Source organism: Varroa destructor, unplaced genomic scaffold (genome assembly GCF_002443255.2).
Source record: "Varroa destructor unplaced genomic scaffold, Vdes_3.0 BEIS01000005.1, whole genome shotgun sequence".
Taxonomy (NCBI): Eukaryota; Metazoa; Arthropoda; class Arachnida; order Mesostigmata; family Varroidae; genus Varroa; species Varroa destructor.
In genome coordinates this window covers 6,304,461-6,319,430 of record NW_019211458.1, presented here as the reverse complement: position 1 = coordinate 6,319,430, position 14,970 = coordinate 6,304,461, and the positions used below count along the sequence as shown (strand labels likewise).

The window sequence follows — 14,970 nt, the reverse complement described above, 5'->3', positions numbered from 1 at the left end:
GTATAAGCTAACTTAACTAGCAATTTCGTTCGCAAGCTTCCATAATGTGTTAAGTTGACGTTACATGGTCTTTTATGGTTTAGCAAAACCATTAAATTGCGAATGACAAAGAAAACACCATTTATCAACAAACTACAATTTACTTTGAGAGAGGAGTGAATACATCATAAGTTACTTGTTACATAATAAAATAATAAATATACAATGGGCATACGTGAAATGATTCGTTGCTTTCCTTGCAACGAACACGCCAACTGTTCATAAGGCTGGTTTTGCTTCTGGTAGTTATGGTCGACGAGTTCGTGTTACTCGTGTAGAGGCCGGAAGTTTATCCTAAAAAGCACGGAACGGATTTTTAGCATTTACAGGACGTGTGCCGTTATGTTTTTGTCCGAAAGTATTCAATCATAGTTAAACTTACCTTATCATCGCTGGCATTTTTGAGCGCACGACGTTTTGGCGCTGCTTCCTTAATGTTCAATTCTTCTTCAAGCGGACGTTTTGCCCCAGCCTTTGAGCTTTTCTTCTTTGAACCGTTTGCCTCCGTCGGTTCTGCCCTTGTACCTCGAGCCCGAGACTTCTTAGGGCCTTCAGGTTCTGCCGTTGTCGTCGTCGCAGGAGTGTCTTCTACAGAGTTTACCAGCATATAAACTTTTTTGCCGCGTCCCCTGCGCGGTGTTTTAGGAGAGACTAACGCGTGTTCTTCCTCCGGCTCAGATTCCTTTCCAACACCCTTATGGCTTCCGTTTTTCAGTGTCTTAGTTTTTTTTTCTGATCTCTTTAGGCCTACTGTCTCGGGTAAAGTTTCAATTTGGATGTTTTTTGCGCGACCTCGACCACGTTTAGGTTTGTCTTCACTTTTCAGTGCAATGGGCGTCGAATCGACGGCTTTCGTGCCTTGTCTTCTTGTCAGTGTTTTTATTGTGTCATCCTGAGTAACGATAGAGTCCGGCTCACCTGTATTACTACTGACCGCTTCGCTAACCTCCTCAGACTGATCCTGTTCCTTCTTACCAGCTGCAGCCCGCCTCCCACGGCGTTCTATAATGTTCTGGCCTTTGGCCTGCTCAGTCGTTTTAACTAGAGAGTCCTTTTTAGCAGCTTTAGCTCTTGTGTTACGTCCTTGTTCAACCTGGTTATCACTGGTTTCGGAGCTCTCTAAATTTTCGTCATGCGTTATCTTCGACTTAATCTTACGGCTCTTTGAGGCATCTTGTTTTGACTCATTTTTACGTATATTTAGTTTTGCAAGTTCAGATGCAGCTACCGGTTCGTCGGACATGGTGGGTCCTTTCTCGATGTCTTTGACTTGACCACGGTGTCCCCTTGTGGAAGCTGCGTAACATTCGTTACGTTTGTTTTGCTTTCTTGCAAACTCCACCTGTGACTCCGACTCTTGTCCCTTGTGGAATCGCCCACTTCGAGTATCCACACGGAATTTTGTGCTCTCATTATTCTCAGTATCCTCACCACTCTGGTTACTTGCAAATCGTTCGAATTCCTCGTCGTCCTTTTGGCCCTCAATACTTGCCAAGTCTTGCTTATCTTTAGACTCACCCTTTTTACCTCGTTTGCCCTTAGGTTGTATTGCCTGCGGAGCAACCTCCTGGAATTCAGCTCTTTTACCGCGGCGACTCCTTGCTCTTGTTACTGATTCAGGCTCGGGCACTTTTTCACGTTCTGTGGGTTCTTTCTCGGTATTGCTTTGATTTCTTTCGTTTTCGCTATGGCTTTCGATTCGCTTTCTTATTACATTCTGCATGTTACCCTTAATATCCTCGGGCTGTTTCGACTTTGTAGCTTTCTGCAGAACTGTTTCAGGATCACGATGAGGCTTAACTATCAAACTTTCTGTATTTTCAACATCAACTTCGTCCTTTTCATCTGACAGTTCCAAATAACTGTGGCATGAAGCAGGAAACTTTTCGCCAGAGCAAATCGCGGAATCTGAACTCTTTCCTGTTAGAATATCCTTAATGGAAATGACGTGTTCATTATCTCTCAACGGAGCAGCCGTTTTTGCCGCTTCTTTGCTCCGCCTTCGTTTAGCCTCTGACGCAGCAGGAGATCCCGGGGTTCTTTTTCGAGGGGAGACGACTGGTGAACGCATTAAATCGGCTATATCCCCCAAGACAGAGTCGTTCGGTGCTACATCATCTTTTTGAGGAGTTGCGAGCATTCTCCGTAATCCTTTAAAGCTGCGGTCTAGATTATTAATTGGACTCCTAATTTCTGGTGGCGTATTTAACAGTTTCTTAACCCCTCTGAATGTAATGTCAAGATTATTTTTAGGACTCCTTGCTTCGGTCGGGGTAGTAACCATTTTTTTTAATCCTCTGAAAGTTATGTCAAGATTGTTCTCGGGACTTTTTGCTGGAGTAGTTACCAGTTCCTTCACGCCTCCAAAACTTATGTCCAGATTATTTTTGGGGCTCTGAGCGTGGGTTCGAGTATTGAGCAAATTTTTTACGTTCTCTGAAGTTATATCGAGGTTACTCCTTAAACCCCGCGTTTCTGTCTGGGTAGCTACCATAACCCGCACACCATTAAACGTATGGTCCAAGTTACTTTCAGGTGTTTTTGATTCAGTTGAAGATGCTACAATATTCTTGACGTCCATAACGTCTGAAAATGAATTTCTTCCTGACTGAGTCTCCTTAAGAGTAGCAAAAAGCTGCATCACGTTTTCGACGTTATCTAAAGAATCCTCAAGTTGCTTCCTCACTTTTGGGGTTTGAAGAAGCTGCTTGACGCCATCGAAATCATCAAGAACATTTAATGGAGAAGTAGCTGTCATCAGCCGTTTGATACCACGTACATCTTCTAGACTATTAAGCGGGGAATTTTTCTGACTAGTTGCTAGCGGCCTTATTCTCTTCTTCGATGTTCCTAACTTACTTCCCACGCTAGTGACATTCTGCACATTTATTTTGCCATCTGCTTCGTTCGAGTGTACAAAACTGTTTTCATTTGCAACCGAATTTCTAGGGCTACGCACCGGAGATGCTACCGGTTCGTTGAGACTTGACACATTTGAATAGTGAGGCTCTAAATCCGCTGATTCGTCCGCGTTAGCTACAAAAGCAGACGCACGAGAAATTGCCTCAGAGTTGTCAGGGGTCTTCAAGGGTGACACAAACATATCCGTCTCTATATCAGGCGTCATGCTACCAAAAGAAAATTTACGTGATTTAGAAAGTGGTGTAACGAAGGTCCTCGATGCAAATTTCATCAATTTTTTATTCACAAAAATAGTTTGTGGTGACAACAGATGTCCAGTGGAGGCAGCTGCGACGATCTCCACCGCCAGATCACTTTTCGAAGTTTTATTCTGCAAAAACTTGGATCGGCCTACTGCTTTAATCTTATGACTTTTTCTTGGTTTAACTTTAAAATGACTTCCAGAAGAAATGTTTTTCTTGAGTATACCTGCCCAAGTTTTTTCAGCGGGTTTAATACTTTCTTGTTTAGTTCCAAGGCTGTTTGAAACCCCCTCCACCTGCTTAATATCAGCTACGTCTATGATATTGCTTTCTGACTCAGCTGAAATTTCGTCCGTTGCTAAACCTGCCTTTTCATCGCCAGTCGCTAGCGGAGTCATAAGCTTTTCTTTTACAACAGAATGCTGGCTCTGCGGAGTCCGCTGTGCCGAAATTACCTCAGCCTCTTCGTTTTTCTGCACCTTGCTTAGTACTGGCGTCTTTGGTGATCGAATAGTACCCTTTAACGCTCTACCTGACGCTGATGAGTTCTGAAGTGAAGAACCCGAGGAGCTTCTACGGCTTCGTAACGGGGAATTTATGGTGCTATCGTTTGCCACACTACCAGTAAAAAGTGACAGATCTACGTCAGATACACTCAGGCTGCCAAAAGAGTCGGATGGCTGGGTGATCATTGATAGATTTTCGTCTAGAAACGCGCTCGCTGTTGACATGTGCTCGTCGCCAAAAGAAAAACTTTGACTTGAACGCGTTTTTCGATTGAGACCTGCAGATGCAATGGATTGATCTTCTCCTAGTGGGCTCATTAGTGGCTTCGAGGCTACGACAGGTGACTTCGTCGGGTTTGCGGGTGATTTTATCTGCGCCGCCGGCGGCCCAGCAACAACTACAGTCATTTTCGATGTGGGCATTGCAGGCGATTTGGTTGCTACGGGCATCGGTGCCGTAGCCAAAGTGGTTAATAATTTTGGTGTTTCTTTGACTTTTACGTTCGAAAATACGGGCGTCAATCTAGCTGTCTCAGTGACTGGTGACTTTGATGCAAGCGGCGTTTCCGTCACCTTCACGGGCAGAACGCTACTGTTAATAGGGGTGCTACTTTCCAGAATGCTGCTACGACTTATTGGGGTTAATAAAGGCCCAGTCGATGTCATGTTGTTTGAAGGTGCAGAGGAAGACGCCAGACGTTTGATCTTCTCGTCCAAATGACCAATGTTTCGTTTCTTCTCATTTACGGCAGCCGCTAGTGCCGAAGTCGCGCCAATTGTATGTCGCGGTATCCTTACAATTTTTTTTGGGCTTGGCGATCTGTCAGGGGATTTGTATCTGTAATAGATACATGTGAAAAGTAACTGTGTCTGAATACAACAATAGTAGCCGTTTTTAGCATGCTGAGAAAAACATTTAACGCTGAATTGGAGAATTCTAATCATAGCCGGAGACGTCTTGCTTTTATACACTTGTTTTTGCCTAATAAAACGTTAATAACGAACCTGTTGTTCCCCCAAGTAACGACCTTTGGTGACATTGTCGGGGTCCTGGCTACCAGCAGATTCTTCTTTGCACTAAGGATGCTCTTTCGGGGCTTTGGGCTTAATGACTGGGATCTTCGACGCACCTCCCCTGACGGGGTATGGCGAACTGCTTCCTTCAGTTCGTTCTAAAAACAATTTTTGTAAAAGCGAAGCGGCTCTAAATGATTACTGCCAATTAAACCAGTACCTTTATTCATTGATTCATTCGAACTAATAATTCAAGGGACCCGTACTTCTTGAGCGATCTTTTGATCAACTATTAAAAAATCTTATTTCAAAAATTGATTTTAATCACTGTGTTTATATAAATAACAAGGTTCCGAAAGACTGTCATGTTAGGTATCATGTTAGGCATATTTCCAGTTTGAAAATCATAACGTCGTAATATTTTTGGTTGGAAAGAACACTTACTTGTTGTCGTTGCTGTTGTTGTCTTTGGCTGCCGGGTGCATCAAAGTTTGGTGGCGTTCGATTAAAGATGGACCGTCGTTTTAACTTCGTAACACTGCCCGGTGTTTTCGACACCTATTTGATTAAAGCATAATAAAAAGAGCTGTTAAAAATCTTAGGTTGCAATTTTAGATTATAACCGCAATCCATTATGGCCAAATAGCGAACTTCATTTGGAGAACAGACTATCTAGCTTTTCTATTCAAATTTGAGCACCAAAAATGATCTACCTAGAATAACTTAATTGTTATGAATTGAAGTGGACACTAAGCTACCTAAAATAGACTCGTAAAGTAGTCGATTGCAGACATTTCTTAATATTTCAACCGTTCAAACTGAAAACTCGAACTAGCAAATTCAGTTTCTCCAATCTTTATCGATAAATTTACTGTTGACTTTGTATAAATAATACTAGCTGTAAGTACGATTATGAATGTAAGGTTTGCCTTGAATAAATAACCAAAGATCAGTTGGTTCTCAGTACCTTTGCTTTCGACTATAAAAAATGATAGAGAGATCGTCTCTCGCTGAAATGAGCCTTTTTCCGCTAGAACTTAAACGCTACTATCAGTGCACATACTATGTCACGTGCAAATGTGGCTCGACGTATTAGGCGACGTTGATAAGGAACGCGCACGCTTTCCATGTCGGCGCAGACGAGTTGATTGAAAAGTCGTGCAGACACTTCGAATTCTCGTGAGCGAAATGTTGGCTGTGCCTTGAGAGCTTGTGAGTTATATCGCAATGTCTTTTTTCAACCAGGAAAGAAGGAAAAGTGGTGTAAAAAGTAATCGACTGAATGAAGGAGCGTCAATACTGTAAAAACTCAGGTAGACGAGGCATAGGGGGCCAATGATTGAGCTTTACTGAGTGATACTAACAGTTTCGTGCAAAATCTAGATAAAGCTATGGGTTGATACCATACCGTAACACAGAAGCAATGGCACATTGCTTCGTATTACAACGACGAATGTTATGGCTTATTTTACCTGGAAAAATTGTTTACCAGTATGCGTAATAGTAAAGAATTATCCCTTTATCTTTCTCATCTTTCCGATTGTGCCCTGTCCTCTCTCGTCTGTTTTCTGTCTCTCTATCTGTCATATTTTGCATCTATCGTCGAAGCCATCAGTTCGTTAACAGATAACTTACGCGTATACCACATGCACATTAGGATATAATAGCGCAAGAACTGCACCTAATGTATCTGCAGCGTCTACGACAAGTGCATTTTCAATATGTTCGCCGGCTGCTGACCGTTTTTTTTGTGCCAATAGAGGGATCAACCACTTTGAACAAACACACCAAAGCCACGAAAAATTTTCATCCCCTACTTTTGGAAGGTATCTAACGTGATTGATAGCCGGCGAAGTAATTCATTAATTTTAATCTGGTGATCCTATATCTTCAAAGTCAGCCAAATTAAGCACAAATCAGCGCACGCCTTGATCGCTGCTAGGACCTTGAGATACAGAAATGCATTAGTCTCCAATTTAAACCGGGAAATACTTAGGTAACTTACAACAATTTGAGTTAAAGCAAAACAATATGTATATCTTCAATATATATATATCACAAGATGTGTAGGACTGACTCTGCTATATTCATATTCCCCATAAAGAGAGCATCTAACAATGCGTGCTTATATCATCATAGCGACAAAGATTAAAGGATATCGGAGGATCTAATGAAATTACTTATTGGAAGTGCTCGGCCGGTAGCGAAGGTAACATTATTTGGTGGTCATTTTAAACAAAAGAACTGCAATGATGGTACTTTAAAATCCTTGAAAAAAGTTTCACCTGGCGCTTAGCCGAGGGCAATGGATAGAAAATTTTAAACTTCCGATCCGTGACGGTGAGAATGTCAGCATTATACAGGTCTCGTACTTCGCCTGCCGACAACTTCGCGCCGTTGATATGAGTTTCCCCGCAACGGTCATCTAATACTTCGAGCTGCATTTTCTTTGTCTGAACACACGGAATTATACGACATTGCCGTTTCGCAACCCCTGCGACTTTAAGCTTCACATCTGCAGACGGGTCCCTTAATAAGGATGCAAGATGAAGAAATGTTAATCTACATAGTAGGACTTACACTTCCGTACACTTGGTAAATGTAGTAGTCGGGAGACGTATGCATAAATGTACCATTTAACTTATACAGAACAGTTTCCTTATACGTTGGAAAATGTCAAAAGGCTTTATTATGGCTTATTTTACAATTTAACGAACTTGTGACTGTAGAATAAAATTAATATTACTTACGAGCCAAAGACTGTATCCGATGTAATGGGAAAGTGGGATCCATCAGACCCGTCGCGCTTTATTATTTGTAAATTACCGAACAACATTTTGCTGAAACATCAAAAATGATCTTGCATTTAAACCAATATTGACGTTGATGCTTACATTTGTGGTACGAATCAGTTAACCAAACTTACAATTCTTTGACAAGTGTTTAACAAAATAACAGTAAGCTGTCACGAGTCAACAAAATCGCACAGTGGCTGAAATGTTAAGTTATAAAATACGAACGGATATCAGACAAAGTAATGAATACTATGCAGACTTCGGATATACCTAAGCACCCCTAGCGAAGCCTTTGTGCACTTATTTGCCATCTATATATATAACTTTTATATATTTATTTCGAACGGCAATTTCCAACTCTGTCGATATTTATCACACCGACTAGTTTCAAGTAACCTCTAACTAGGCTTTTAAGCAAATACCTAAAGCAGTTGTCTTATGAGAACTTCGCGCCAAAAGGCCGTTGCTATCACAGTATGATCGAGAGATAGCGACAACCGAATTAAACGTTCATTCAGCACAATGAAGCTCATGAACTATGCGCAACTCATTTGCACACGCAGATGCTAACGTGATACCTTCTAATCTTCGTTTCTGTAGATACTTTGCTCATTAACTACTAAGCCGATTGAATTCAAGTCATAACTTCTAAGTAATCCCGAAAATATCTCTGTGAAACGCTCTTATCTAGTCATTAACGTAGATCTCAAATGTGTCAACCTAAATGCCTCGATCATCTAATCATGGCAAACCTACCTCGGTAATTATTCCAGAATTTCCTGAAAAAGAAGGTTAACACATCCAACGGTTTACCCGTTTTTAAAACGAACCGGTGCCATGGCGGAGTAATACCTCACTTTGCCGATCGGGTTTTTTTAAGCTATTAATATCAACACTTATTGCAGATCAGCAAAATACATGAAGCGGGGATACGCTTATTACACAGACTGAATATCCATTTGAGTCACCATCAAAGCGAATTTTAAAGCAGATCTTTCAGGGATCTAGTTTTACGCAAACTTCTTAAAATAATTTGAATCCTAAAGCTTGAAAGATCAGCGCTTCGATTCCATATATCATTTTATTTTTTGCTATATGAGTAGTTGTCAGTCGTTGATTACTTTGTTAAATATATATATATATATATTTGCTCTATACATATTATTCAGTAAGCACATGCAATTTGTGCGCTCTTCACTGGCACAGCTGTATCGCTCTTATCAAAAACAATCAACTTAAGCGTCACTCTGCTATTGTAAACGAAGATGAGGTTGTGCGTGATTTGTTTAGTCTGCTCTTTTACTTGAAAGAAGTATCTACGATCTTTTATAGTTCAAAAGCTTTACCACTCGAGTGCCAGAGATGCGCGCCGGTTCAGTGCAAATATCGACGTATCTATCGAAAAAAAAGAAGGAAATTACAGATATCCCACTTATGTGTTTTGAGCAGAAATATATGCGTCATTATTTCCGTTACACTGGTCATAAGGTGTTCAAGTGTAAACAAAATTATTGACGCTATTGCTGCTTTTTTTTCGTTGTTCGACTCCTCTAGGCGACGACGCAAAAACTAGCGTGGAAGCGGCGTTTGATAAGATAGACCCTAGATAATGTGAAGAAGGTAGCCTCCATCAATAACTCACAGAAATTCGTTTTGAAATTCTCCGGTTCTCGACAATTAAAGGATTTTATAAATAATAATTCTCAACCGTTTCGAACGAAGAGTCGGTTCTTTGAGGTCGCCTGCTCCAAACGAGCTGAAAACTCGTTCACTCCAGTGCTAAGATATTGTTTATTAAAATATTAATTATTCAGCCGCAATATTTTAGTTCATCGCCTGCAGTTCGACTCCTATTTTTAATTTAGGCTGTAGTGGTCATTACGCATATGATTGATATCTTTCGAGTGTTTTTCCGAACGGATCTTTGGATTGCCAGGGATAGATAAAATACGATGTTGCTGTATACTTCGTGTGCCCTTTTTGTCCTTAAATTTTAAATCACCGACTACAAGAACAATGATATGGCGTGGAGCCCCTTCTCCGATAAAAAGAAATCTTTGCTGATACATCGCGACAGCAGCAGTTGAACTGAGTTCAGCTGCCAAAGGACCGCTGTCTTGTTGAAACGTTGTACATATAGTAGCTAATAAGTGATTGATTGTCTTATACTAGCCCTATGTACTCTAAGAGGATAATCATGTTAAATACGTAATTATGCGTGATACGTAACCCTTAGATATTTATTATAACGTTATCTCGGCATGTATTAAACAGGAAGTATGGCGGCTCATTCTGAATATTTGTCATATATTGAAAAAAAATATTGATTGACAACACACAAATATGGTTTAGATACACACATATCCTTTATGACAACATTCGTCTTCAATTAGTTGCCCAAACAAAACGTCCAGAGTTCGATATGCATTCAACAGATAAAATCTGCGTTATCGCTAGGATATTAATAGTGCATTTGTAGGAGCATAATCTACGTACAACAGTTCGCTAACCTATTTGACAAGTTTTGCATCACTAGCCAATTTCAGTGATTAATTTTCTAGATGATATTTTTATCTCTGGCAATGAATCTACGGGCTGTAGATAAATTCGAAGCCTAAACCATGAATCAGTACTGCAAAGTTCTCCAAAATACAGAAAGGCTATGTTTACTGAAATGTAGTTAAATTAATTAATAATGCTCTGTTTGTTCGTTTGGCTCCGACGCACGTCGCTGTTTCTCCTCGGTTCTCTAGTCTTTTTTTAGCAACGACTGAGATAAATAATGCACCTTTTCACACTTCCACTTCAGTTAGGCCTTCTCTGTTTAGCTCTTTTCGACGCGTAGGGTTTAATTTCATTATTCGTTGATTTTAAAAAGTGTACTTTTTGTTGCAAAACACAAAAACTCAGTAGCCTTGACCTAGCGACTTATTTATTGTCTTCAAAAGAGCTAATTTTTTCGTTAAGGGCTAAACGAACCACAGATATGCTTTTTTGTCTCAGCAAAATCCCATTGAGCAAATGGACGAGTTCGTTTTGCCTAGCTCAGTACTTCTCGCTTTGCAGTTTATCTTTCATAATAAATAATATTTCAATTCAATAATATTTCCAAATAAATCATTTTCAAGCCATTGTTATCGCCAACCCGAGTGAATAAAAAGTGAACAGTGGTTTTACTTGTACAGATTTAAAATCTTACCGCTTAGTCAGGTCTGCCAAGACGTTGAAGGGCATAATTGTCTAGGATGGTGCGATATGAAATTTTCTCTAAACTTGGTAAAAGCCAAGCTATAATCAGTGAGTAAACGGGTTTTCGTATTTCAGGTTTGAGACTCACCTGTTCAGGCACAAATTGTTGTGCTGGGTTCAAGCTCCCTATTCCCTTCAGATTTTGAACACACAACTGTATAGTGGTTAGCCTCAGAACATTTGTATCTAACGTGATGGTTCTGACACTTCTTCGTTTGGTGGTTGCGCTGAGAACGCATTGGAAATAAGGAATCTCCCTCTCCTTCTACCAAAAGAATTTTCAAGCATGGAATGGTTTTTGGGTATTAGCAAGTTGAATGGTTCTTTCCTCAGGATGTACGATACGTCTTCGAGGTTGTAAGGAATGAATTCTTTTGTTTGAGCCCTTTTTCTGTTAGTTGGTTACCTCTGTGGTGATCAACCTTGTAATGAATATGCTTAATATGTTTGTGCTGATTATACTTATGTTGTGTCAAATGGATACTTTTAACAAATGACGACAAATTTACAATGTTTATTATTATTATTTTAACAAATAACAAATGAAATAAACAAATGATAAAATTTCTAGTTTTCTCACCTCGAGTTCAGGAGATCAGAGAAACCGCTCTACTTTGCGGTTAGTGGTTTAGTATATGCGCGTCATCCTCATTTTTCCTGGTGATTCTTTTTTGTGAAATTGTTCGTCTCTAAATTACATTATAAACAACATTCAACCATCATTAGTGCATTGGTCATTAGTAATGGGCCGGTATTTTTCTTTAAGCGACCAGAGCATTGATAATTTGATTAATTAACACAAACTGCTCCAGTTTATCCGGCACAGGTTAATCTTTCATAAACGAGGCCTTGTGTATCCGGCTTATATACCCAGCTCGTGTTCGTTATTGTTATTATCTTTTTTGGTTAGATTTAATGCACGACTAACTGCGAAACTAAGACAAAGAGTGACATGACTTGCAGGGCATACTAAAGCGTTTTCAACTTTTGAAATTTTTCTTTGTTTTCTAATATACGAATACGCTGAATAGTTAAAACCAACCTTTTTTACATGGCTACCAAACTTATTTCGTGCTTGAGGTTACTATTGCATTCAACTGTGATGCCGAGTTCTTGTTTTCGTTTCCACTACATTCTGACAGCACTTTAATACAATCTTTTTTACATAATGATCACGTCGATATCGTTGTTTACATACACGGCTTTTCTTCTATGAATCTCTTTCAATCGTTTTCCAGACTTTCATTCTGACAGCGGTATAAGCAACATACCTCTCCGAAATTTTCGTCGATTGCTTGCAATCGCAAGAACAACAACAACAAAACGTACTTTTCTTAATAGTATTTCTGCCAATAAAGCAACAACTTTATTTTTATTAATGTGAACCTGGCCTGCTCGGTGCCTCTTTTCCTAACAATGGCATTAATTTGTGCGTCGGACCATTGACCCATCCCTGCCTTCGACTCCTCATCTCCCTTTACGCTAGATCCATTATTGTTAATCGCCATGTTTGTTTGTTCTGAGGTTAGGTAACTTACATTTAGCTCACTGATAGCATCCAGTTGACCGCGTCCTCAAGATGTGCTTGGTATAGTTGTTGTAGGGTTGATCAAACCTTGAAACGTAGAGTCGTCCACACTTCGATGAACGGCGATGGGTTAACGAATCACTTCTCTCAACACAATTGATCCTGGTGATATTTTACCTTGATAACAACGGGCAGTATATGCAATCGTCGTATAACGTTGTGTTAGAAAGGCTTGACCTTTTTTGGTGGTGAGTCTTATGAAGTGGTAATTTTTCCATGAATCACCATGAGAAGCATTTGGTTCTAACTTCACAGAGTAAAGTGGCCTTCTTTTTTAAATCGACCTACTGACGACAGCACGATAAAGGGCATCTTTATTATCATATATGCGAACGTGCACGTGTAGGCAGACGTAGATAAGCGTCATGCACGTGTTGCAGGTCGTTAACAGCTCGCCACTGATATCATCCGAGTGGCATTTCGATTACATATGTGGCATCCTGAGCTGTTTCGAAGTGATCTTTGTAACTTAGAGAATCACAGCAAAAATTTGGTAAATGAAATATCCATATAGAGGTAGCAAGACAAGCCTGCTTTATTAAGCAATAATACAACTGAAGCATTGTTCAATTAATCCTAGCTCTGTTTGGCACGCTGTGGGCTCTAAGAATTCTTGTTATTCGACAATTCGTATAGGTAATACCTTTAGTTGTTTTAAAAAAAAAAAACTACAATTACTTATAGATGAATCTACGTGAGCATAGTTCTTAAACTCAGTCTGTCTTTTTTGGGCAGCGACCGGCAAACATACATGAACAGAGTCTACGCATTACATGACAACAGTATTCGCCAACGAACAATGAAGTGAAAACCCGCCAATCACGTTGGTGAAAACCCGGTATCTTAGAAACTATCGGCTGGCTCGATCGGAATCATAATTGCACCTGTTAGTGCAGTATCTCGTTGTCAGTTAGTGCTTTAGATTCACGTATGATACTTTGAATATATGGCTCAACTTTGAACAAGCGTTTAGGTTACAGTTTGACCAATGATTGATAAATAAAACAAAAATGTCTAAACCCGATTTTTCACACTGCTAACAAAAATGCTTTTGCCTGCGTTGGGCTTCGTTAAGTGATCGGCATCAGTTCAGTTAATCAACTAATGGCACAACGAGAATTATTTATAACGCTAATATTCCACGTACGAGTATCCATATGTTCACGTACGCTGCTATATTCATTGTTTGAATAGCACACACTCGTAAGCCTGGCACATTCAGAAAATGCTGAAAACGTTGCAACGACTCACGGACTGGAGGCAGAGTTCTCAGTGGCCCACGACCAGAAACGGAAATGGGTCTGTCTGTCTAGGGCAACCTCCGTTCGAACCCACAGTGCTGGCAAATACAGCAACAGAAATCACTGGTGACGGAACGACTCCTGTCGCTTTATCAGGTGGCCATACAATACTTGCGCAATTTAGCTACTCAGTTGTAATTCTTCGTATTAATATAACTATTATTGTTATATGTGTGGTTTGCTTGTATATTTGGCTATGCGCAGTTCATGTTGAAATAATAAAGAGAGATAGTCAGTCTGGGGCCTACTGATTCGTTTAGAATCGAGGAAATTAGCGCAGCGATATTTGTGGAGATGATGTCGTCGATAATAACAGGTGAAATAACAAGATATCAGTAAATACAGACTTCGCGGACCCAGCGACCCAATATGGTGAATTCAACCTGGATACGATACAGGATATCGTATCCTTACTCTTAATTTGACTCTTGCGGATAACGACTGACAGACGACACCAGTATCTCGGTTCGCTTGGTAGAGCGGTAATAATCGCATTTTTATTAAACATTGTCGCTTTCCCAAATAGAGTTTGGGTCTGGTAAGATCTTCGGAAAGACGAAAGGTTGACACTTTTAAAAGTAGCACATGCAAGCTACATAACTGGCGGCCACCAATCTCAATTTACGACACGTCATTAAATATCTAGGAACTATGAAATTTTTCTAGTAAAATAGTTTTAGATAATAATTCCGATATGTATGTAGTGATTCTGCAGGACGCGAAGCATTTCTACCGAACATTGGGGGCATAAACGTCAATGAAAGAATGATACGGAAGAAATAACGGACATTTTGGCAACACTATAGGTTTATATAATCTCGGAAAAATGAATAGGAAGGGAAACAGGCTGTGTTTTCATTTATAACGATAATTAATGCAGTTCAAAGTAGTGCGATGTCTGTCTAAAATAATCGCCGATTCACTTACTATTTACGCGAACCATTACGCGAGAACAAATCAGAAGCGTCTAATGTGAGTTCCCCTTAGTCAACGTGCTATAAGTGAGATAATCACATTAGCAGTAAAAACAAGCAAAAATAATATGTTCATTTCGTCAAATCACGAACGTACCAAACACTTTGTTATTTGTATGAAGATACTATTATCGCTATGGATATAATGCTCATTTACTGGAAAGGACTAACTCTTTGAATGTGAAAGTGTTGGTACAGTAGATTACAGATGAGTTACAATTAACTACTGAAAACTATCTCGAGCGTGCTAGATACATTCGAAGTTCTTAGCAGCTCTTAGGTTATAAAGATTGCAGTAACAGTGCTCCTACTGGTGATTATTACGTAAAAGTTATCTTTT

At 39.9% G+C, this 14,970-nt stretch overlaps 1 protein-coding gene across 4 annotated transcripts; it reads right to left on the bottom strand.

Annotated features, from left to right (window-relative positions):
• Positions 1-120: 120 nt before the first annotated feature.
• On the bottom strand, positions 121-12,696 carry LOC111251534 (uncharacterized). Of its 4 annotated transcripts, XM_086989822.1 has the most exons (9): positions 12,306-12,696; positions 11,348-11,456; positions 7,474-7,563; positions 7,009-7,252; positions 5,787-5,954; positions 5,168-5,281; positions 4,715-4,881; positions 422-4,547; positions 121-333 (listed from the first exon to the last, which is right to left on the bottom strand). In XM_086989822.1, exons 3-9 carry the CDS (start codon positions 7,557-7,559, stop codon positions 286-288), a joined length of 4,953 nt encoding a protein of 1,650 aa, XP_086845948.1. In that variant the 5' UTR covers positions 7,560-7,563; positions 11,348-11,456; positions 12,306-12,696; the 3' UTR covers positions 121-285. The 4 variants fall into 4 exon arrangements, with proteins under 4 accessions (XP_086845948.1, XP_022663920.1, XP_022663918.1 ...); XM_022808185.2 differs by lacking the exon at positions 11,348-11,456; XM_022808183.2 differs by lacking the exons at positions 11,348-11,456; positions 12,306-12,696 and adding an exon at positions 8,275-8,425.
• Positions 12,697-14,970: the final 2,274 nt, after the last annotated feature.

Coding starts and splice junctions, on each gene's coding strand:
- LOC111251534 (XM_086989822.1), bottom strand. CDS start 7,559: ATGTTGTTCGGTAATTTACAAATAATAAAGCGCGACGGGTCTGATGGA. Junction 4,882..5,167: donor AACAACAGCAACGACAACAA/GTAAGTGTTCTT, acceptor AATTGTTTTTAG/AACGAACTGAAGGAAGCAGT. Junction 4,548..4,714: donor GTTACTTGGGGGAACAACAG/GTTCGTTATTAA, acceptor TATCTATTACAG/ATACAAATCCCCTGACAGAT.